General features: G+C 42.8%; 1 protein-coding gene across 2 annotated transcripts in view; it reads left to right on the top strand.

Annotated features, from left to right (window-relative positions):
* The window catches only part of HERC2 (HECT and RLD domain containing E3 ubiquitin protein ligase 2), a 123,472-nt gene that overhangs the window by 62,253 nt on the left and 39,118 nt on the right, over window positions 1–22,101 (top strand). For both annotated transcript variants that reach the window (XM_056862057.1, XM_056862056.1), the window contains exons 51-64: window positions 133–272; window positions 2,046–2,236; window positions 2,470–2,575; window positions 3,008–3,099; window positions 3,521–3,696; window positions 5,223–5,334; window positions 6,675–6,756; window positions 13,762–13,905; window positions 16,284–16,374; window positions 16,674–16,851; window positions 17,179–17,260; window positions 17,337–17,508; window positions 18,752–18,896; window positions 21,119–21,344. In XM_056862057.1, the coding sequence (XP_056718035.1) occupies window positions 133–272; window positions 2,046–2,236; window positions 2,470–2,575; window positions 3,008–3,099; window positions 3,521–3,696; window positions 5,223–5,334; window positions 6,675–6,756; window positions 13,762–13,905; window positions 16,284–16,374; window positions 16,674–16,851; window positions 17,179–17,260; window positions 17,337–17,508; window positions 18,752–18,896; window positions 21,119–21,344 (1,937 nt within the window). The remainder of the gene's footprint in view (window positions 1–132; window positions 273–2,045; window positions 2,237–2,469; window positions 2,576–3,007; window positions 3,100–3,520; window positions 3,697–5,222; window positions 5,335–6,674; window positions 6,757–13,761; window positions 13,906–16,283; window positions 16,375–16,673; window positions 16,852–17,178; window positions 17,261–17,336; window positions 17,509–18,751; window positions 18,897–21,118; window positions 21,345–22,101) is intronic.

Raw genomic sequence — 22,101 nt, 5'->3', positions numbered from 1 at the left:
TCAAGGTTATCTGTAGGGTGATAACTAGTGAGCCTCTGTCACATAGAGACTCATGAATAGAGATGCTTGTAATACACTGTTATGAATTTGAATGTGGTAGATGATAGAATTATTTCTTTTTGTTAAAATTAGGTGTGATGGCTGTCAAATGTTCCCCATTAACGGACCTAGGTTTAAATGCAGAAACTGTGATGACTTTGATTTCTGTGAAACCTGTTTCAAAACCAGAAAACATAACACACGGCATACATTTGGCAGAATAAATGAGCCAGGTAAATTTTGGTTATAGTTTTAACTCTGGTGATGGTTGAGCCGTTTATTTATTTATAAGGTAACCTTATGAAAATCTGTTTTCAAAACTCCTAATAACCTTTCCGTATACTGACTCTAGCAGACTTTCCAGTTGCTCAGAATTCTTCCTTATGTACAAAACTGTGCAACTCCAGAGTTGCAACCCTGTAAATAAATTAGTCCATGCCAAGTTACTGGGTCATTTCAGACATAATGTGAAACCATCCCTATTCTGTGCTTAGTTAGTGAAACCAGAATTCGGTCCACTCACAATAATTGAATCTTGTTTTGTTTTGGCAAATCCTGGTTTTAGCGTTGTTGCTTCCCCCCCCCCCCCCAGTTGTTATGCCAGCCTGCCTTGCAGCGGCCAACAGAGAGAAAAGCCATGCCACATCACCAACTCAACATTGGCTGCTAGCAACAAAAGAGTAGGGAAACTTCCCTTGGAAGGCTCAACCCCTCAACATTTCACTGCCATATCCTAGCAGGTTTTGACACCCTACAAACACTACCGACCAACCAAATATGTACAGTGTTCATATGCAGACTCCAAAATCCCAACAGAGCTTCTGAAAGAGCCCATATCTTTTTCTGTGCACTAATAAGTGAATTGAATGAAATGCACTTTACTGAATGGAGGAAGCAGTGATATCTATGAATGATAACTTAGATAACTTAGAAAACTTTGCTTCAACAAACACTGAGGGGTAGCAAGTGTGCTTTTCCTCTATCTAGCCACTCTCTCCCCCACCCACCCATTTTTCCGGTATAAAAAAGGTATAAACAACTTTGTTGCTGGAGCACATGCAACTACTGACACTGCTGTTTTCTAGTCGAGATGCATGGAAGGAGCTTGCCACATTGCGTGTCTTTACAAGGGAGCGGAGGTGGGTGCGGAGACGGGAGTCAGGAGATGGCAGGTAGACACAGACCAAGGGTGAGAAGAAGCTTTGGCATCTAGTGAGAGTTGGCTTGAGGGCAAGAGTTGTTTTGTTTTTGAGCCACTGTTGTCAAGTGCCTCTGTAGGCGGGGCTGGCACAGAACATAAGCAGGATAAAACCAGGATACCACTTTCCCATGTAAGGTGAAATTGTAGTTGAGACTAATTGTGGTAAGTTGAACCAGCATTTGAGATACCTGAACTAACCCTTGCCAGTGCAGTGTGGTCTTGGTTTGAATGATCAGTTTACTGGTGGAAAGTGCTGTCAAGTTGCAGCTTTTACAATGACCTCGTAGAGTTTTCATGGTTTGCCATTTTGTGCCATTTTCCATGGCAGCCTTATTAAACCATGGTTTCATGTTACATCTGAACCAACCCATTATATTTAGTCTACTTTTAAATATTTTTGTCTTTGCTGCTCATGCAGCAGCCTATCTTGCAATTAGAGAAATGTTGTAGCTCCTACATGCCAAACAACTGATCTGTTATTTTGCTGTTTGAAATTTAAATGTGTACATAATGAAAATGCCTACAACATTTTTTAAATCTTAAAGAAATAGTTAACGTTTGCACATCTTTAGGATTTAGGTTACTTGTTAAAAAAACATCGTCTAATTACAGTCTGCCAGCACCTTCCTTGGAAGCTTTGATACTTCCTGTGTCAGGTTTTGGTTGGCTTGGGATTGATTTAGGCATAAAGATTCAGTATTGGGACCTTTCCAGATCAGATTATGTGACTTTGAAAACTTGCCTTTATTTTTATTCACTGCTGAATCCACTGCTGTAAACTTTCAATGCTAACTCTTTACAAAAGGTCAGTCTCCTGTGTTTTGTGGCCGTTCTGGAAAGCAACTGAAGAGGCGTCACAGTAGCCAGCGAGGAATGCTGCTAGATGATTGGTCGAGAATTGTTAAAAATTTGAATGTGTCATCTTCTGTAAATCAGGCCTCACGTTTGATTGACGGTAGCGAGCAATGTTGGCAGTCTTCTGGCTCCCAAGGAAAGGCGAGTTAAGAAAAAAAAACCTGTAAACATTTCTTTATTTGACTGTTTGCTTGTTATCATTTGTGTTCAAAGTATTAGTGATTGTAGATTTTTCTTTTAAAAAACTGTGGGTTTTGATACTGATTTAAGCTACTTGTCATGCTTTAATTCTAAGAAGCATCACATGTTATTGTAGTTCACAATATGTCCTCAGAGAGTTTTAGAGAAATGAATACAACCAATATTTTTTTTAGCACTGGATTCGTTTGGAAATTTTCCCTGACGTACTGGTGCACAGACTGAAAATGGTAGTGGATCCTGCAGACAGCAGCTACATGCCATCTTTGGTCGTGGTTTCAGGTATGGGAATTCCATTTTCAAATACAGAGAAAATCAATTTCATTACCAGTCATTTCATAACGTCTTATGTTTATCAACATAGTACTGACAGACAGACAAGTTTTTATTGCGGCATTACCATTCTAAAAAAACTTAGTAAAACTATTTACATTTCACAATTATAAATTATTTTTAAAAACAAGTACAAAATACAGTACAAATCCATCAATTTGAGTTTTACTTTTCTCCCTAATTTAAAATTGAACTCATCTTTGCGGAAACCTTTGAAGGTCGGACTTTAAGAGCTATTGCACAAAACCTAGCTGTGGCTAATGTAATCTGTTCTCCCGCCCCCCCTCCGAAAGTCAACATAGTACTGAAAAACCTCTGGCACATGTCCTCTGTCATAAATAAAATTGATATTACATGAATCTTATTTAATTTGTTATGTAGGTGGAAGTTCTTTAAACAACCTCATAGAGCTGAAGACAATTAATATTAATCCTACAGACACTACAGTTCCACTTCTTGGGGATTGCATGGAGGTAGGTAGCTGTTGACTGTGGAAAAAGCTTGTGAAAAATACTCTTATACTGATAAGGAAATGCACAGCTTCTGATGATTATGCAGCCCTTTCCAACATGAACAGCTGTTTATCTAGGACAATAGGAAGCTTGTATTAGTTCAGATTAGAACTAGGCAAGAGTTAGCATTTCCATGCTTCTAATTTTGCTAGTAGGACTGTTAGAACATGCTGCTGTGGGACAACTTATACAAAGTAGAAACCGTATTTATCCTTTCACTAATTGTCTAGCAGAAGAAGGATAGAGGAATTATACTTGGTAGTCTGACTAATCAATGAAGGTTTTAATAGAGTGTGCTATTTGACTGGGCTCAAGTTTTTTTTAAACTGTGTATTAAATGTATTAAGAATTATGATAGAAATTTATGCCCGTTTCCTTTTAGTACCACAGGTATATTGAGGTTGCTATAAAGCAGTGCAGGAGTTCTGGTATAGATTGCAAAATACATGGTCTCAGCATATTGGGACGTATCCGTGCAGAGGATGAAGACTTGGCTTCTGTCCCTTTCCTTGCTTCTGATAACGAGGAAGAGGAAGATGATAAAGCCAACACTGGAAGGTATGGAATATTCAAACCATCAAAAAGTGTTTTCAAATAGTGGCTAGAAATGTGGCCCTTATAATGGTATATTGGAAAAACCTAGGGTGTTTGAAAAAGGAAGAGGAAACTCTGTTCTGGAGGAAGGCAACCTTTCTAGCTTGAGTGCCCCTCACTGCCCAAATGCAACATCTCTTCATGAACATGTTGTGTGGTGGCAAACAAAGTGGGGATGGGGTAGGAATGGAACATGGGCTGTACTTAGCCAGGTGTGTTGAATATAGTGTATATAGATGCATGTGAGTATGGGGTTAAAATAAGACTACTTTAGAAATGCCAGTATGAAATGAAAGCACTTTTGCTTTTGATGTACACAGGAGTGTAGCTGCAGTGGATGAAAAGAATGCCTGGGTTACGTCTGGCACTACAACATTCTCTGTGAGCAGGTCCTTGTGTGGCATAAGGGCATTGTCGCTGGGACATTTTACATTTGCAGTCAAAACTATGATCTGTTTTTAACAACTGGTGTTCTACAAGAGGAGACACCTCTTCCCCCCCGGCACCTCTCTGGACCCACCTGGATTTTTGCCCCTCTGGCTCCCAGCCCATTTCAGCTATGTTGAACTCCTTTTGGGGTAGAGCAAGAGAACTGCTTTGTTGAGCAAAATAGTCTGGCGAACTGCTGCTTGTCATTTACACTGGTTGCCTACCAGCTTCATGGGCTGAACAAGGACATGAACCCCATGTTTCCCCACTCCTAGTTTAACCAGTATACCACACTAGCTCTGTCAAGGATATTGAGAATTAATTGGAAAACATGCACAAAGAGTGAGGGGAAATGGAACTGAGAGACTTGAAAGTGAAAAAAACATAGCCCTTTCACAATTTTAAGCACTCCTCCAAAAATTAAATTAAAGAAGAACCTGATTTTTAAAATTCCGAATTAGTGTCAGATCCCACATCCTATACTTCAGAAGGTACGTATCAAATATATAAAGCATAACTATTCTCAATATTTAGCATGGTTTTTCCCCCCAGCAGATACAAAGGGGGAAGAACACTAATCCTTGCTCAAACTATGGAATTCCTCCTAGTATACTTGAGGTCATCAGATTAAGCACATTTTATGCATACCTAGATTTCATTGCATTTTTATGTTTCTCACATGATATATTTTGGATCAAGAGTGCCAGTTCTTCAGGGAAAAAAAAGTTAAAGAGTATTTGCAAATCTAAATTTTACATGCCCTTCCAGTGAGGTTGGATTTTACATGCCATTCCGATGGGGGAAGAAGGGAGAGGGGGCAATCTTGCATGATTCCCCTCCTCACTGCACCCCCATCCTTTGTGACCTTTCGTCCACATGAGTTCTCCAGTCCCTGGCATGGGGGTCAAACGGAGCCCTTCTTGGAGAGGTGTCAAAAGGGGTTCCTCTTTGTTGTGCTAACTGAAAAGCTGGTAGGATATAACTCATTGAACAGGCTTAAGATCTAAAATCCTAATGAATGCACCCATGCTTCCAAACTGATTTATGGTTTGTGTATTTAGTCTTGTCAGAAAGAAGACTGCAGGCTTGGAATCAGCAGCTACAATAAGGACTAAAGTTTTTGTTTGGGGTCTGAATGATAAAGACCAGCTGGGAGGATTAAAAGGTTCTAAGGTATTGGACTATGTGAAAATTAATATGTTGTTCTGTTTTTAACATGGGAGAAGAGCCAGAGAGATTGGAAAAAATGAGAGGTTTAATAAGCACCACGTTAAATGCCCATCCTGCTGCTTGACATGTGGATTTCTAGATTGAGCCATCTTTTTATGGCTTCAAATTGAAAGGGGTTTGGAGCCCCTAAAGTAGTTTCTAATCCACGTTCAGAAATCTGTTCCCATGTAGGAATTGGGATTAGAGTGCAAAAAATCTGAAAAGTGCTGAGATTTACAATATAGGATACCAGGACAGATATGCATACATTTGTATTTTTGGAAAGCATTGGCTTCTGTTGCCTGTAGGCTGCCAAATAAGAACTCAAAATGACATTATTTCTACTGGTGTCTTTTCCTACTCCTGTTAAGCATCTCCAGTCCTAAAGCATTAGTTCTTGTGTAACCACGTAAGTGGAGGGACATGCAAACTGAATTGACCCAAAGGGGGCCAGTTTAACAAGTAAAAAGCTGTACCTTAGTTTAGTATTATAAATGCTTTTGGTTACCAGGAAACTGAAAGGTAACTTTCAGACATGAGCATATCTTCTAAACGAGGATACAGGAATGCTTCATAAGTTAAAACTGGACTGTTGAGTAACATGTTCTTGCAGTGAGCATGGATGTGGTAATTGGAGAGTGGGAGGGGGCATGCCTAGTGGCTGCTCTCTTCTAACAGACACCTTACATCCATGCCTCAAACGGCCTTTCAGACTCCTTCAGTTTCAAAGGCACTTTACCATGTGCCATGGGGACCTTCTGTCTCAGAAATGCCAAGGCTGTGCCCCCTTGGAGACTATAGTTCTTTTGATCATGAACAATCAACAGATTTATGCATCTGGACAGCACACTTATGGAAATCTAGAGGTGTCTTCAGTTCTAACATTTGTTTAAAATGCCTCTGCTTGAGAAGTGCTCTTTCACAGTCCTGTATTTCTCAGCTTATTAATTTTTTGGGTGGGATTCATGTATAAAATTGAAAGCCTACTTCATTAACGAACATGCTGAACTGGTGAAAGTTTGAATAAAACAGGGTTGCTCCTTAAGTAAAAATTAAACTTTACTGTGTGTTGCAGGTGTTCATTTCTCAATAAATTAATTAGTAAACAGCCTTGAACATATTTGGGTTTTTTTAAAGTACACATCCGTTGGAGCTACAGTAGCTGCTGACTGTGTGAACTACTTGAAACATCCACATCGGTGTTCGAGGCAATCAGGTGTCATAGGCAATAGATAATTTTGCTTTCTGCAAGCAACGCTTTCTGATCTCTTTAAGAACTAATTTTTTGTATTTACGCTTTGTAGATAAAGGTTCCCTCGTTTTCTGAGACCCTGTCAGCCCTGAATGTGGTACAAGTAGCTGGGGGATCCAAAAGCCTTTTTGCAGGTAGGAATGCTCTCTGTTCTGCAGTAATCAAATGTACCAATGTGTAAAGCATTAGGTTGGAGCCAAAGTTCATTTTCCATCAGTGGAAGGAAGAAACTGATATTTTTTTTTGCTGACACCCCCCCCCCCCCGGCAGTAAATTTTCAGTTTGCATAGACCTCTGTGACAAGCCTATCTTTCCTGCTGAGGGAACACACACAGCCTCCTAAGATTTTCTGGGATCGATGGTTGTTTTAACCTGGAAACCTCCCCCTCAGTTACCAGGTGTAGTAAAGGTAGCATGAGTATAGGCTTTGGGGTTCACTCCTGTGAGGTAAGTGTATGTAGAGCACGAGTAGTTTAAGGAGATCCCTGAGGCAGGATTAGAACAGAAACAACAAAGAATATTTATTTATTTACAAGACAGTTTCAAGGAATAGAACTGCAGCAAAGGTCCCCAGGATGACCGAGGAGTAACCTAGCTGAGCCACTTAGAATTAAATCAGTTATAGCTTTAGAGAGTAGCTTGTATTTTCTTTAACACTTTCCGAGTAAAACAGGCTGTTACTGCTTAGCCCCTAGGTTGGATCCTCTCTCACACACTCAGGATTCCACCCACAAGAGTCAGACTACAAAATGCAAGGTCTGCTCATCACCGGAGACAGGCCTAATACTTCAATCAATCAATCAATCAGTCGATCGATCGATCAATAGATCTTTATTGGCATATACTCAGAAATATGATGTAAGCAGTACACAAAATTCACTGTCCATACATTTTCGATTTAAATATGGTTTAGACTTTAGTCCTTATATTGACAACATCCATCAAAAATTCCGCCGCCTTTAAAGTGACTTCAGGAACAGTATCATTCAACAAAAACTGGCATACAGAGAATTCTTAGCTACATTTCGTTTCATCAGTCAAGGGTAGAATTGGTTTTTTTACGAGGACCGTCGTGCAGGTGAGAATTTATGATTATACGCTGTAGCGTATTGTGTTGACTCAAGCCACATACACATAATCTTTTCTCAAAAGGAATATTTTTAAACCTGCCATTTAGTACCGCCAGAGGGAGGGCATTCAGCCTGGCAAGTGTAAATTCCCTCCTTTGAAGGGGTTCCTCAAGTATATCAAAGTACTTCTGCAGTTTGCCATATTTAGGCCTAATAATTGGGGTACTCTATTCTGACCTAGAAATGGAGCTCAACCACTTTGCCACGCATCCAGGCAAAGCTCCCCTCACACTGTCCCCTCTTTCTCCTGAGCCAGACCTGAATGGTGACTTCTCGTTCTGGTTGGAGGTCATCTTGAAACTCGCGGGTATTACCATCACGTGCCCAGGGTAGGCAGGACCAAAAAATCTTTATTCTACTTCCTGCCGCCTGGGCGGGAACTTCCAGTTTCCGTCCTGCCTTGATCAGGGTAGCAGCTTCGTTCTTGAACTCCGACTCGTTTTCAAAGACTTTTCCTTCGTGTGTACTCCATTCGTTTTAACCTTTGTCTAGTTTTCAGTGAGTCTGTTTTCCTTTCCTCACCTCCTTTACCGTTCGTCGGCTTTAGCCGCAAACGTCCCTTTCCCCCGCTACTTTCGATTTCCCCCTCCTCCCGCTCCCCACTTCGCCCCGTTGGGCAAGATGGCGGACGCTAAGAGAGACTCTGACTCAGACCTCCTGTCTGAGGGGGTCCATGACTCAGCCCTCGTCGCTTCGACAGAGCAATGTCACAGAGAGCATTCTAACAGCCGCCGCGGCGACGCCGTGAAAGGCGCGGAAGGGCCGACCGCCCCCAAAGAGGCGCGCTCTGTTGAGCCGCCTCAAAATGGCGCGAATCACAGTGAGAGGAGAGAGACTGCAGTGACAGCCACTCCAGCTAGGAGCGCCTTAGAAGAAAGCTCTCAACTCATTCCGAAGTCTCCACCAGGGGGTAATGTAATGCGTACCGAGGCAGAGACTTCTCTAACTCGGCGGGAAATTGTGGATTTGTTTAACGGGGTGTTTGGATACGCAGGCTCAAATGATGATGGCCCTCAAGGAATCCATTTCCCCTCTCATGCAGGGCACGGGTTCAGATCCTGCTCTAATCACCTCACAACGCTCCCATCAGGGACAGGGAGACCAATCTAATCCGCAGTGGTGCACTAAAGCTGCACTCAAGGCCCCTTCCCCCACTCTCAATCCCTTCAAGCCCTGGAGGATACCTCTTCAGTGGCCCCACATTTAGAAGGCAGAGAAAAAAGGGGATTGATTCCGATGAGGACACTCTCATTCTCCTTAAAGAACAACATCCCCGTCTATTTTCAGCGGAGGATTTTCAGGGACTCTTAAGCAAGGCTCTGGTAGCCCTAGACCTCAATGAGAATCCAAACCCTGTAGCCGACTCCATTCCTAAACCCAGGAAAAAGGGAGCCAAGGAGTTCTTCCCAAGTACCAAACCTCGCATCTGGGAGATCCCATTCCCAGAATTTTTTGAAACCCAGGTACAAGCTGAATTTGACAAACCCTTGGCCAATAGACAGTCCCCTACCAATACAAGAGACTGTACACCATGGTTCCACAGGCCATGTCTCTTTCAACTTCCCCTGATTGACGCCCCGGTAGCGGCAGTTCACTCACCTGATTTACCATCTGAAGATGGAATGGGGTCAGTTAGAGACCCACTAGATAGGAAAGCGGAGATTCTTTCCAAAAAGGTTCATGAGGCCTCCGCCCTGGCAATACAAGCCTTGGCAGCAGCCTCCGTTATGACCAGAGCCTCCATCGTGTGGCTCAGGTAAATTATTCAGCTCTGTGCAGGAGAAAATCGTTAGATTGCGGAAGACCTTAAGAGACTTCTGAAGGCATCCGCATTCATGGCAGACGCATCTCTTGATGCCATGTCCCTCACAGCTCAAGCCACTTCTTCCAACATTGCTATCGGAGGAGCACTATGGGTTTGTCCCTGGCAAATGAACTCAAAAACCGAAACACTGACCATGTCATACACCTACACTGGGGAAGACTCTTCGGGGAAAGACTAGATAAAATCCTTGTGGAGAACAAGGATAAGAAAAAGGTTCTTCCAATATCCTACAACAAGGAGGGAAGACAGTCCTCTGCCTACTCCAGTTTCAGAACTTTCCACTCTCTGGCCCCCTTCAGGCCAGAACAATGCAGGGGTTCCTGGAATAATAATAATAAGGGCTCCTTTCGCAGAAGGGGAAACAAATTTTGTCGTTTCCCCCAGGGACAACATCAATTCTCGGGCAACAATGGAGACAAGTTCTCCAAAGCCCCTAAACAGTGACGCCAAGTCACAGCCGGTGTGTGGGGGGGAAGACCCCTACGATTCCGCCACAAGTGGGAAAGGTCTTACACAGATGCATGGGTTTCTCAGGTGTTATCAACAGGTTATCTCATAGAATTCACGTCTCTCCCAAGAGACAAATTTGTGAACTCCCCAAAATCTCTCCGCAGGGACAAAGCATCAATGAACCCTGAACGCCATATCCCACCTACATCAAATTCAAGCCGTAGAACTAGTTCCTCACCCCGAAATTGGCAATGGGGTATATTCCATCTTCTCTACAGTCCCCAAGAAAAATGGGGACTGGAGGGCTATCTTGGACCTGAATCATCTAAACAAAGGGTCAGATACAGGAAATTCCATATGGAGACCCTCCGTTCCACTATGGAAGCCCTACAGGTGGGCCAGGTCCTAACCTCCTTGGACCTGAAGAAGGCATACCTTCACGTCTCTATTCCCCCTTCCACAGGAGGTTCTCAGATTTTGCTATGCCAAGAGACACTACCAATTCAGGGCACTTCCCTTCTGTCTGGCTTCTGCTCCCCACTTCCTCACCAAAATACTTGTGATGCTGGTGGCGTTACTCCGACAGGAGTGAATTACAATATTCCCACATCTAGACGACCACGGGTCTCTTGTCAATCTAGAAAAGAATCTACTGAGGCCAACACAGAGATTAGAACACCTGGGGGTCATCATAGACACTCACAGGAACCTGATATGTCTTCCACAGGACAAGATCATCAAAATCCATTCCATGACTCAGTCAGTAATCCGCTTCAGCCACGGCAGGATCATGTTCCTTGCCAAATTGCTGGGGAAGACGGTAGCCTGTCTCACCTCAGTCCCGTGGGCCAGGTTCCACTCGAGACCGCTCCAGGGAATCCTACAACCCTATCAGGATTTGATCACACACAGCGGGGTCAAGTCCTTCCCCCTACCCCGGAATTGTGCCAATCCCTCCTGTGGTGGTACCAAAACAGCAATCTCAACAGAGGGGTACATTTCGTCATAGGGGTCCAGATACAGGTATACACAGACACCAGTCTAGAGGGTTGGGGAGCTACCTGCCAGGACCAAATGGCTCAGGGCCAGTGGTCTCTAAGGGAAAGAGATTACACATATGCATACTACAACTAAGAGCCACTCAACTGCCTCTACAGCACTTTAGGAGCCTCCTACGTCGCAGACACATTCTGATCCGCACGGACAATGTGTCCGCGAAAACGTACCTTAACAAACAGGAGGGGTCAAAGTCTCCCAGGCTCCATCAGGAAGCCGAGATCATTCTCTCCTGGGCAGAAATGTATCTTCTGTCCCTTTCAACGGAACATGTCAGGGGTGTTATCAATCTCCAGGCCGACTGGCTGAGCCGTCAGGTTCTGGACGAAGGGAAATGGTCTCTCAACTGGATAGTTTTCAATCAGATCGCTGAGAGATTCGGCCAGCCCAAGGTGTACCTGTTTGCCTCGGCGAGCATTCACCTTCTCCCGCGATTCTTTACGCGTTATTTCCACCAAGAGGCAGAGAACATGGATGCCCTCCTGTCCCCATGGCCGAAGGAACTACTGTTCTCCTTTCCACCCATTCCCATTCTACCAAGGGTAATAAGATCAGGAAGGAGGATGCAAACGTCATTCTCATTGCTCCTTGTTGGCCGAGAAGACCCAGGTTTCCCAGCCTGAAGGAGTTATCCGTCCAGATCCCAGACCTGCTTCATCAGGGTCCCTTATTTCACCCAGAACCCCAGTGGCTTCACTTAACCACCTGGAAAATGAAAAGAAGTCCCCCTCAGAGGAGGGATACAGCAAGGTGGTGGTTGCTAACATGATAGAAGCGAGGAGACTTTCCACTAGAAGGATTTTTAACACGTCCTGGAGAGTCTTTGTTCTGTGGTGTAGGCGCAAGCACATTGATCCACTGTTACCAGGGATTCCCAAGATCCTAGAGTTCTTCCATTATGGAGTTGAACAGGGTCTCAAGGCTTCCACATTGCGCAGACAGGGGGCAGCCATATCCACCGTTCTTACGGTCTTTGAAGGTTTTCCCTCCTTCCAGGCATCCCCACATTCTGACATTTCTAAAGGGAGTGGTTCAAATGAAGCCTCCAGTAGTCCATCGCTTCCCCACGTGGTGCCTCAATGCGGTTCCCACAGCATTGATGCGTACTCCCTTTGATCCCATTAAGGGTATTCCCTAAGGATGCTGAGGATGAAAACCACCTTCCTCATAGCAGTGTCTTCAGTCTGGCGTATCTCCGAGCTTAGGGCGCTCTCAGCGCATGAAGGACTCTATCTTTCACAGTGACAAGGTGGTCTTCAGACCGGACCCCACCTTCATGCCAAAGGTGAATTCCATCTTTCACCGTTCACAGAGGATTCTTTTGCCGTCATTCTGCCCCCAATCCGGTTCATCCCAGGAAAAAAGAGTGGCATCATTTAGACGTGAGACGACTACTCAAGGTTTACCTTAGTCGTACAGAACCTAACAGACATTCAGATGCCTTATTTATCTCATTAACCAATCCATCTAAAGGTCAGAAAATGTCTAACGCCGCCATCAGTTGCGTGGTGAGACAGTACATTACTGAGGCGTATAAGGCCAGTAAGATGCCTCCTTCTGCCGGCATCACCGCACATTTGGTACGCAGTGCAGCCGCCTAGGCGACCTTTGATAGGCACTCCTCCTCAGACGAGATACGTAGGGCGGCCACTTGGTTTACGGCATCTACATTCATAAAAACATTACAAGATTGATGCCAGGGGCTCTGCTGATGCAGCCTTCGGTAGAAGGGTCCTGCAGCACGTCTTGGATACACCATAGTCCCACCCGGTCAAACAGCTCTTGGATATCCCGCGAGTTTCAAGATGACCTCCAACCAGAACGAGAACGGAGCCTTGTTTACTCACCGTGAAGGCTCCTTCTGTTCTGGATTGGAGGTCATTTTGCCCGCCCAAAATCATAAGGGTATCAAGTTATCCAAGACTTAGCTCCTATTGTTCATTGCAGTACCTAAGGGGTGTTGTTGCCTAATATTAGAGGCATAATAAAGAGTGGTCTTTATGTTCACCATCTTACCTGAATCAAGTATATTCTACTTACCTGTTTTTTCCCCAGTATGTTAGTGTTTATAGGAGTTCATGTTCTTTTTTTATAAGGTACACTGTTGTTGCCTGGTTGGCCTTTTGTACTTACCTGTCTCCTTAGCTCGGCGAGTCCGTAAACTGGAAGTTCCCGCCCAGGCGGCAGGAAGTAGAATAAAGATTTTTTGGTCCTGCCTACCCTGGGCACGTGATGGTAATACCCGCGAGTTTCAAGATGACCTCCAATCCAGAACAGAAGGAGCCTTCACGGTGAGTAAACAAGGCTCCGTTCTCTCTTCCTGGGGCAGATCTGAACTCCCCTTCTGTGCTTCCCTCCCACATTCCAGCCCCTCCTGTGGGCTACTCTAAGTGGCTTTCCTTTCAGGGTCAGGACGGCCTCATGTCCATCACAACCCCCAATTTGTCCCTGTTCTGAGGATCCCGTCTCTCAAGAGTAGCATTTCAGGGAGTTCAGGGAGAGGAGGGAGAGAAAACTGAATTCTGCTGTCAAAAGTACCTTCAGGCAGTGGAAACCAAACTTTGGATCCAACCCATGATGGCTTCTTTTTTTTTTTTCTAAAGTCAAAACTTGCTTTCACTTTTTTCTGATTCGTTGTTTTTTAAAAAACAATACTGTGAGTATCTGTGTCTTTTTAGTGACTGTGGAGGGTAAAGTCTATGCCTGTGGAGAGGCCACTAACGGAAGGCTGGGGTTGGGCATCTCAAGTGGAACTGTGCCTATCCCCCGACAGATTACTGCTCTCAGTAATTATGTAGTGAAGAAAGTCGCTGTTCATTCAGGTATCAATTCCATATTTTTTGGTTTTTAAACTAAAAGCATTTTGTATTTTTTTCTTATTTTGTATATTAACCTCTCAATCTGTGCTTAGTCAAAAGTACTTCACAGTTCTTGCTCTGCACAGGGAACTATACCTGTGAAAGGAGAATACCACATCCCTTTTTTAGAAATGTACATTAGTAAGGCACTTTCTTTGAATCCAGTCAGAGAAAAGTGCTAAAAAATAGACTTGGTTTCGGCCTTGCAATGTATTTCTCTGAGTAATGGGGAAGACGGTACAAAGTGAATATAACTTCAGAATGCATTTGCAAAGTTACTGTCTATATTGTTGTTTTCTTCATTTAGATATAGTGAGCTTTCTGATTGGGTAAAAATTTGTTGATGCTGCAAGAAATTAATACGTTGAACATTATCAGAGGTTGTTGCCAACACATTTGAACCGGAAACTGAATGGTTGGCTCATTCCAAACAAGGATTGTAGCTCAGTAGTAAAGCAAATGCTTTGCATACAGGGAAGTCCCTGGTTCAGTCCCCGGTATCACCAGTTAAAAATATCTTAGGTGGCAGAATTCTGAAAGATCTCAGCCTTGACAGACCTTGTAGAGCTGCTGCCTCTCACAGTAGATGGATTTAGGCTACTGTATCCACTGGCTGAAAGGCAGTACTGTGTGCTCATGTTTCTCCTGTAGTTTATTCTGCCTTTACATTTAACACATTAAATCAAAATGTTAGCATTTTTGGTATGGTCCTTGTTTGTTGGGTTCAGCTGTGATTAAAATTGTTTAGTGTGTTTGGTATAACCAGATGGGGTTCATTTTAGTTTGGCTATGGTTCAGGTGAGAAAATGTACTTATTTTAATTTATTTACTTCATTTGTATCCTGCCCTTCCTCTGAAGAGCTCAGGGTTAGCATACCTTCCTTTGAGGAGCTCAGGGTGGTGGTCTCTTCCATTTGACCCTCACAACAGCCCTGTGAGGTAGGCTAGGCTAAGTGTATATGACTAGCTCAGGGTCACCCAGCAAGTTTCTGTGGAAGGTGGGGGTTCAATCCTTGGGCCAGTCGCACTCTCTCAGCCTGACGTACCTCACAGGGTTTATTAATTTATTTTATTTTTTGCATTTATAGCCCACCCTCATTCCCAGCCAAGTCCTGGCTCACTGCGGGTAACAATCTTCAGTTGTTGTTGTGAGGATAAAATGGAGGGTTGTTTTGAGAATTAAATGGAGCAGAATGATGTAAGCTGCCTTGGGTCCCCACCGGAGAGAGAGGTGGGGTAGTAATGGATAAAATAAATAAAATAAATAATAAACAAACCTGGGTCTCCCAGATCCTAGTCGAGCATTCTAACCGCTGCACCAAGTTGGCGTGTTATATTTTTATTATGATGGTGGCTTATAAAGTAGGGTGGAGCGAAGTAATGGGTCTGATTTGTAGTCTCTCTTTCGTTGAGGCTACCTGCTACAGAGTTGAGGTTCATGGGCACTGGAAGGCTGTTGCACCCTGCACTGTCCAAGATCTGTATGCAATCTCCGTTTATTAAACAATGAGTTCTCTAGGTATACATTGATTTCTGGATTGGGGGAGAACTTAGGGTAGCTTTATGTGACAGACATAATTGCTGCAGTTTTGCCGGTGTTTCCCACAGCCGGCAAAGACTGGGCTGTACATGTCGGTCTTTAAGCATCTCTGTACACATGTTGGAGAGCTGCCAGTCCGGCAAGGTTTCTAGGTGCATGCACATAGATACTTCATGATGTGTGTTCTCTTTTCTTTGTTTTGTAATTGGCAACTGTGGGGTAACTGCATCCATCATTTTTTGTGCTGCTTTTTGAGCCAAAAGGAAACAAACTTGCCCAAGTTCAAAATAATTGAAAACCCTCCTAGAAATTGGCTTCATGTTCTCATGATTCTGTCTGGTTGGGACCTGTAAATGTATCGCCCACACCTCTGTTTTCTTTTTAATTTAAAACTGTAATCCTTGTTCTATACTGAAAACCTTTTCTATTTTTGGATTCATCTGAGGCTTTCAAACATTGTTCAATGGTTCCAGTTCTTTTATGTTTGGGGATAACCATGATTGAGTCCAGTGTTCACTGGGTTTCAGGGTGACTTTCTGATTTTAAGCCACATTGGAGGTTAAAGCCATATTGGAGATTAATATTAAGATAGCTGTGTAATGCATATAGCAGGGAAGTTTGTTATTAACGTACAGTGCAATCCTAAGAACATTTTCCTGGGAGTAAGCTCCATTGATTAGGCCTAGGTAAAAGTGAACAAACTTGCTTAAGATTGCTCTCACAACTGCATAAAAGATTATTTCCAGTGTTGTTTAATTTTGGTATTACCCTGTCCACCTTCTCGAATTCATGTCCATTCCAGGTGGCCGCCATGCTATGGCTTTGACGGTTGATGGAAAGGTATTCTCTTGGGGTGAAGGAGATGATGGGAAACTTGGACATTTCAGTAGAATGTAAGGAATTTTTTTTGCTGTTCTAACTTGCGTGTGACTTTTAAGTCAGGGAACAATAAGGAATAAGTATGTTCATAAAAGCATCTTGCTTGATATAGAATTATTTCTATAGTTTATTGGCCTTATGGTATGTTGGGTTAATGCTTCAATAGTGAAGCTGGTTTCTAGTGTTCATGCCAGCAAGCGTTTAAAGTGTCTGACAGAGAAAAAAAGCTGTACAGTGGACGAGTGTTGTTTAAAGTAAACTTTCATTGAGTAAATTCTTGATTAATCAATTTTTCATCTTTCTGGGCTTGCAGGAACTGTGATAAACCAAGGCTCATAGAAGCCGTGAAAACAAAACGTATCCGTGATATCGCTTGTGGCAGTTCTCATAGCGCTGCCATCACTTCTAGTGGTGAACTGTATACTTGGGGCCTTGGTGAATATGGTCGGCTGGGACATGGGGACAATACTACGCAACTTAAACCAAAGATGGTAACATCATTAGCTGTTTCCTTCTCTAGTGCAATGATCTTTTTAAATGGTCTAGGTCTCTGGCTCTTGATACTTAAAGAAGTGTCAACAGCAAGATTCCTTCAAATGCTATGGCCAAGTTCTCCGTTGGCCGTTTGGTTGCTTGTTTGTTAGCTTGTTTCCATGTCCTTTGTTTCTTCACAAAATTTATAGTGGCCTAGTGGTTCTGTTTTTTCTTTACTGTAAGTTTGATACTCTGGCCTGAACTAATGTTCGTTGCTTAAGTTTGCCTCTTAAATAAAAAAACCCATATATAATTTTAAATGGAAGTCCATCTTTCTGTTGTAGATTAAAGTTCTCATTGGTCATAGAGTCGTTCAGGTTGCTTGTGGAAGCAGAGATGCTCAGACTTTGGCACTGACAGATGAAGGTAAGAAATGTCTGTCTTAACACAACTTAACACGTTGTGCCTGCAATGCAACACTAAAGCTGATTTGTTTTATTAGGGCTTGTATTTTCCTGGGGTGACGGAGACTTTGGGAAACTGGGTCGAGGAGGAAGTGAAGGATGCAACATTCCTCAGAACATTGAAAGGCTAAATGGCCAGGGAGTCTGTCAGATTGAGTGTGGAGCTCAGTTCTCTTTGGCTCTTACAAAATCTGGAGTGGTGTGGACATGGTATGTCATGTTTAACTGAGAAGTTACATGTGTAATATTAACTGCGATTGTGACTAACTGGTGGTTTCTTCGCTGTTTTCATAAAGTTAGCCAAATCAGTAGATACAATAGAATCAAGTAATAACTGCCTCATAAAGGAGTTGTTTGCCAGGTTTCAAATCTAGTCCTTTGCTTTAATGCACAAGTAAGAAATGCAACATTGAGGAAAATAGTGGTCATATCCTACCACGCCACACAACCCAAAGCAGCATGCTCTTCCAGCAAAATGATTCTTCCACTTAGGGTAGAAGAGTAGAGCCTCTGCACTGGAAGAACATGCCATCATTACCTGAGCAGACTGGTAGGATTCAGTTCATGCTCATTAAAAAGGTAAAGGTTACCCCCGTGCAAACACCGAGTCATTACTGACCCATGGGGTGACATCACATCCTGATGTTTACTGGGCAGACTATGTTTACGGGGTGGTTTGCCATTGCCTTCCCCAGTCATCTGCACTTTACCCCCAGCAAGCTGGGTACTCATTTTACTGACCTTGGAAGGATGGAAGGCTGAGTCAATCTTGAGCCAGCTGCCTGAAACCGACTTCTGTCGGGATCGAACTCAGGTCGTGAGCAGAGCTTTTGACTGCAGTACTGCAGCTCACCACTCTGTGCCACGAGGCTCTTCATGCTTATTAGGTAACTTTTAACATTGCATGTCCTTGAAATAAAGAAATCGGAGGGATTTTTACCTGTACTGTGGGAGTTGGTAGCCCCTTTGCCCAGTATGGCCCCTTGAAGGTATGCAGTTTCATGACCCTTTCCAGTTGCTGTCCCACAAGCAGAAGATGTACCTCTTTCTCTCCTGTTACTGTTATTGAAACAGCGTGTTGGATGGCAAAGAATGGGAGAGTTCTGTCAGAGCATGCAAAAATTATTATACCCTTAAACCGGGTGAGGTTGATGCTTCTCTCTGTAAGGGCTGAAGCTAGGAAGGAAGCTACTGAAGCCATGAGGTTTCTGTCTTAGTCCGCTAAAAGGAGACGAGTCAGATTCCTTTTTGATCTTGTGCACCAATGGTCTGGCAAATGGCTAAGCATTAGATGACGGGGGATTATATCCTAATTCCTAGTTTCCATTCTTCTCAAGTGCAGATAGAAACTTTTTTCTTATCCTTATGGTCTCTTGGTATCCCTAGTACTTGGCAAATGTTTTGCTTGTTTAGAGTAGCTTTTAATTCAAATATTTGCCTGCTTTGTATTCAGGGGCAAGGGTGACTATTTCAGGCTTGGACATGGCACTGATGTTCATGTGAGAAAACCTCAAGTAGTGGAAGGACTGAGGGGAAAGAAGATCGTGCATGTGGCTGTTGGTGCACTCCATTGTCTGGCTGTCACTGACACAGGCCAGGTAAGAAGAACTTGTCAACTTGATCCCGACACTGGTATGAACCTGTTTAAAAGGCCCTTTTAAAAATGGTGTGATATTCTGTTCAGGACTGAATGTTGAGAGCCTGTTAAAAAGCAAAAATGCACTAAATCCAGCAATGGAATAGAGTAGTGAGCTTCTTAAAACTGTTACCAGTGTTAACTGTTCTTTTTTATGCTTATCAGACAGCAGTGAGTTTTTCTAATAAAGCTGTGGGGTATTTTCCATCATATTTTTCATCTTTTCATTGACAAAATGGAGAGGCAATTATTTTCATATTGGGCCCACCAATTTGTGGAAGATTGTCCATTATATTCATTTTATATTTTGTTATTTGTTGTACTACTATGTTTTAATGGATGATAGCCGCTCTGAGCCCGGCTGCGGCCGGGATAGAGTACAAGATATAAGTCCAAAATACATTTAAAAAAATAAAATATGAAATGATGAGGGCCAAGTAGATCTGTCTTAGCTAATGGAAATCTTATCACTTTTTTTCATAGGCAGAAAAATAGTACAAATGTATTATATAAACGATCTTTAGTCAGCAAATACCTCTGGTGTAAAATAGCAACCAGGAAGCTATGCTTTGAATTTTAGTGAAATTACTTTGCTGAGAATCCAAAATCGAGCGCCAAAGATATGCAATACCTTTTATTAGGCATCTCCTCCCTTTGTATTAGACAGTGCCTGTCTACATCTCACCTTAGTGGATTGGAAGGAAATTAAAATACTTTATTTTTTTTAGTTATTACATGGCTTTTGTTCTTCTTTTTGGCTTTTGTCTTGGACCAGTGTGGCTAACTACAACCTCTTTTTGCTAAGACAGTTAGTTTGGGACTTCTGTTAACCAGTTCTTTTGTTTTGTTCCTGGTGTTCATTTCTCGCTGAGTGGAAGAGGATATCCTGTTGAAGGTTGCTTCTCCCATTTGGCTTCACTGGCTGGGCTGGGCTGTGCAAGTTAACCCTTGCCTTTTCCATTCTACTCCTGCCTGTGGCTATAGAGCTCTGCTCTGATTTTCAAAAGAAAACAACAACAACACTGGAGTCATTCTTTGTCCAAGCTAGTAGGCTGGAAAGGAAGACAGCTCTTATGCCAGCAAAACACTCACAAATGAGACATGGCAGAAATTGCATAAAAGAGCTGTGGAGGGAAGGGGGCCTGCAAAGATGTGATGGGAGTTGACTCCAAAAAAGATGCTGAGGGGGCCCTATGTTGATCTGGACTCTTACCATCCCCATCAGGCAGAGAACCTCTGACTCAATTGTACTGCACTCTGAGCATAGACAATGGCCATTCTTGGTAAAGGAATAGGGGCTGGTCTTCCAGACAAGGGATGATTACTACCTACGAGGGCCAATTTCTCCCAGTAACCCACCCCTGGTTCCATGGGATTCTGTCTCCTCCCCTCATATTGGATCATAGCCTCTCTGTATCCCAGCTTTTGTTAATGGGTTAAAAGAAATATAGACAACCAAACAGACCTCATAAAATGGGGAACGAAAAGGAAACAAAAATGAGGCATCAGAGGGAGTTTTTTCTGGCTCCTCTCCATTCATTCCAGAGGGGGAAGAGGTGGACTCAATGTAACTATTCTTTGATGAGGTTCTGCTGTTATAGGTCTTGAAATTTGGGGAGGGGAGGGGCCTCTCCTCATGAGAAAGGATAAGAAAACTCCTAGTTTGCATGAACCTACCTATAGAGTGAGTGAGAGAAGTAACTTTAGTCAGGGTACCATCTATCCACCCATGAGAAGAAATCCATATAGTAAGCCACTGTTTCAGTTTGTTTGGTCTACATTTGGGCTTTATAGTAACTAACAGTTATGAAGTAAATTCATTACTACACTGCATTCTGTTTTAGTGAAATGGGAAATGAATAAAAGCCTTTCCTTTAGATTGAACGTTATAAAGACATTCTTGACTCTAGTTATTGGGTGGCATACCATTATGCTGTTCAATTGGCATCCACTTAAAAAACTGTAAGCTTCATTTTTAAAATAGTAAAATGTCAGTCCTAAAACAATTAATAAGCACACAAATGTCACAAAAGCATGAAGCAAAAAGGTTATAATTAGATTTAAGCCATGATTCATATATTAGATACTGTGGCAGAGATGTTCTCCCTCTGATTTGGTATATCTTGTAGATGAAATGTTGGTTGAAAAGATTAATGCGCATAATTATTTGATTTTTATTGGCAGGTTTATGCTTGGGGTGATAACGATCATGGACAACAAGGCAATGGGACTACTACAGTAAACAGAAAGCCCACCCTGGTGCAGGGTTTAGAAGGCCAGAAAATCACTCGTGTTGCGTGTGGATCTTCCCATAGCGTGGCATGGACAACTATGGATGTTGCCACACCATCTGTGCATGAACCAGTTCTCTTTCAAACAGCTAGAGACCCTTTAGGCGCATCTTATTTGGGTAACATAAAACTATCATTTTTCCCTTTTAAAATTGTGTAAATGGGGAAGGAAATATGGGAGGAGCATGGGGAAATTTCTGGTGTGTATTTTTAGAAAAGGAAAGCATACCTAACAGAATTCAAATCAGGCGCAATAGTAATTCCTATCTGGCCTACAGCATAGCTCCTGATCCCACGGATCTGTCTAACTCTGCACCTAAGCTGCTTTTTCCAATGTGATCTAGGGCACAGGGAAGGGTGTTTTATTCCTCCCACCCTGAAAATAGTATAATAGTCATAGATAGTCTTTCTGTATCTTCAGTCTCTGTTTAAAGAGACTGTTTGCCAGCCAGGGCCAAACTGGTTAACAGACATTAAGGAGAGAAAGGGAGACGTGGTTTTAGAATGCATTTGGTTTTTAGATGTTTTGTTCATACTAGAATTCTTCAAAAGGGATTCCAATGTTAATAGTGTGGCCCCTTGGGTTATATGAATTCCGATAAGAGTGTGAACAGGTGCTTGTATTTATAATGTGGCTCAATTGTGTGACTCATTTTTATTTGGATTCTTTTACTATGGTTATGTCATGTATTCAGGGAAGTTAATAAACTTGTTTTAAATGGGAAACATATTCCTACCTGTGAATTCCCCTGCCCTGCAATTGGTATGAAACCTCAGGGATTTCCTCACCCAGTCCATCCCTTATTGCAGGCAAGGAGAAAGCCTCCCTGTTTTCAGCACATTACAGTTGTTTTCTGCAGAATGAACACATGAATA

The sequence above is a fragment of the Euleptes europaea genome, chromosome 16 (assembly GCF_029931775.1).
Source record: "Euleptes europaea isolate rEulEur1 chromosome 16, rEulEur1.hap1, whole genome shotgun sequence".
Lineage (NCBI taxonomy): Eukaryota > Metazoa > Chordata > Lepidosauria > Squamata > Sphaerodactylidae > Euleptes > Euleptes europaea.
This window is presented reverse-complemented; position numbering and strand designations above follow the sequence as displayed.